We start from the raw sequence: 2,382 nt of genomic DNA on the forward strand, positions 1-2,382 counted from the left end.
CGCGCGCAATTGGATTGGAGCAGAAGCTGTGTTCCACTCACCAGAAGTCTTAAGATCCTGTGGCGGGTGTTGTGGGTAGCTGGCGAGTGTCCAGGACTTTTCACTTGGTAGTTTGAGGGATTAGAAGCAGAGAGTGTGATTATATTGCTGTTGCCACCTGAGACTTCCCTAAATAGTTGTCTTATCTAGGAGATTATATATAATTTAACTTTATTTTACACATGTTCTATATCTGCCTCCTAAGGTGTGTGTGTGTATGTATATATGTGTGTGTGTATATATATATATGTGTGTGTGTGTATATATATATATATATATGCAAAATACTTTTTAAAGTTTTCAATTTTTTTTCACTCACTGACACATTTTCATAAGCTATTTTCATATATTTTTTGCAAACATAAGACTGGCCACGTCTCAGAACAGAGTAATTTTTAATGCTACTTCAAACGCTGCCAATCCCATCAGTCATTTTAACAATATGAAATTTTAATGTCACCGAGAAAGCACTTCTCAGATAATAAAATCTTGGTTACCTTTCTTTTCCTTGAAGATGATATACGCAACTCCTTTGGGTTTTGATGGATAGATCACCTCTTCCACATGGCCACCCTCGTCTTGGAAGTAGCACTTCACTAACTGGTCCTTTAAAAGGCCAACTGGAAGTCCAGAGACTACAACTGTTCTCTCAGAAACTGTGGGATCTTTCACCTTCCACACTGATGCCTGCAGAAGACAGGTGGATACAGTTTAAATATGAGTCTATGAAATGAATCTACTGAAAGGTACCCTCACAGCTTCCACAAAGATGTCCAGCGGGACTTTGTCCACCTCATTCCATCGACCAACGTAGACCTTAGTCAAATTTGAGAGTTCTGTGCACAGTGATCCCTTCGTTTTTCTAAGAGGTAGACAATAGGAAGGCCCAAAATAATAGTATCACAAAAAAAGAAAAGGAAAGGAAAAAAGAAAAGGAAAGAAAGAAATACTTTGTTTGCTTTTTGAGATGGGGTCTTTCCATGTAGCCTAAGCTAGTCTTGGGCTTGCTATTTAGACCTGGATGACTTCAAACTCAAGAGATCCTCCTGCCTCTGTCTCCCAAGTGCTGGGATTAACAGTGTGTGCAACCACAGCCAGAGAGATGTACCTTTCTTTTTTTAACCATTTAAAAGTGGCTTTGGATACAGCTCAGTGATAGAGTACTTAAGTCGTATGTGCAATTAAAATAACTACAAAAACGGCCATGTTTGAAAGAGGCTATATATTTCCTGAATTATGGAGACCCAAGTATATAAGCCAGTGAGAAAGGTGCTCCTCTTATGGTCAGAATCAATGGGAAGTCTTGCAATAATGTGGTGGCTGCATAAACTAACCCCCACTTTCCACCATGGATCTGAAGAAACAGTGAATCACAGAGGGACAGGCTCTCGCACTGTGGAGTACACAGTGAACATCCTTCATTTAAACCCACCTGTTAAATCCACTTCTACTTAACACCTTCATTTGTCTCCCACCTCAAGTTAGGAATGTGAATCCACACAGCCTCAGCCTCACCAAGATGTCAGGACCAATTGCAGCGAAATTCAGACATAATCCATCTTAACTAGCTGAGGAAGGACTGCACGTCCCTAGCTGGACTGATGGTTAACAAACCACAAAGGAGCTTTGGGCTCTCAATGCAATGACTACTTCAAATAAGATCTGTCTGAGGAAGAAGCCTACTTCTAGCGTCCCAGAAGGACAGCAAATGAAGTGTGTCTATGTACACACACAGTGTTCCGTTCACCCTGACAGCCTTAAAAATGAAAGTAAAAGATTAAAATCAGTTCACTGGGACAGACTTCAACCGTTTTCAGGGAGACAAAAATATACACAGGTGTATGTAAGGATGAGACAGAAGAAACAAATGTAGAATAAGGAAAGGGGAATTGTGGGGTAAAGGACACAGTCTGAACAGCAGACCCTTGAGTGTGAAAAAGAGGAACACGCACAACAGGTCATGGATGGCTACCAATAAAATAATCTCTCCAGCTTGCTCTGAGCACAGTCTAGCCCCAACTTAAATGCACACACAGGCCTGAGCACACAAAGGCCATAGTGGCAGACGCTGGTACAGACCTCAGTGGAAAGTAAGGATCTTTTTTCTTAAGAAAGAAAGAAAGAAAGAAAGAAAGAAAGAAAGAAAGAAAGAAAGAAAGAAAGAAAGAAAGAGAGAGAGAGAGAGAGAGAGAGAGAAAGAAAGCAAGCAAGCAAGCTACATTAACTCTCTGGAGACTCTAGTTAGCCTGGGCACACATGAGCACTGCTGATTCTTTTCTGGCATTTGAAGGGAACGCAGCCTAAAGATCATGAGTGAACTAAATCTTTTCTTTCTTTCTTTCT

General features: G+C 40.8%; 1 protein-coding gene across 6 annotated transcripts in view; it reads right to left on the bottom strand.

The window, feature by feature from the left end:
- The window catches only part of Rbm43 (RNA binding motif protein 43), a 10,880-nt gene that overhangs the window by 4,910 nt on the left and 3,588 nt on the right, over positions 1–2,382 (bottom strand). For all 6 annotated transcript variants that reach the window (XM_029469783.1, XM_029469798.1, XM_021156112.2 and 3 more), the window contains one exon: positions 537–726. In XM_029469783.1, the coding sequence (XP_029325643.1) occupies positions 537–726 (190 nt within the window). The remainder of the gene's footprint in view (positions 1–536; positions 727–2,382) is intronic.

The sequence above is a fragment of the Mus caroli genome, chromosome 2 (genome assembly GCF_900094665.2).
Source record: "Mus caroli chromosome 2, CAROLI_EIJ_v1.1, whole genome shotgun sequence".
NCBI lineage: Eukaryota > Metazoa > Chordata > Mammalia > Rodentia > Muridae > Mus > Mus caroli.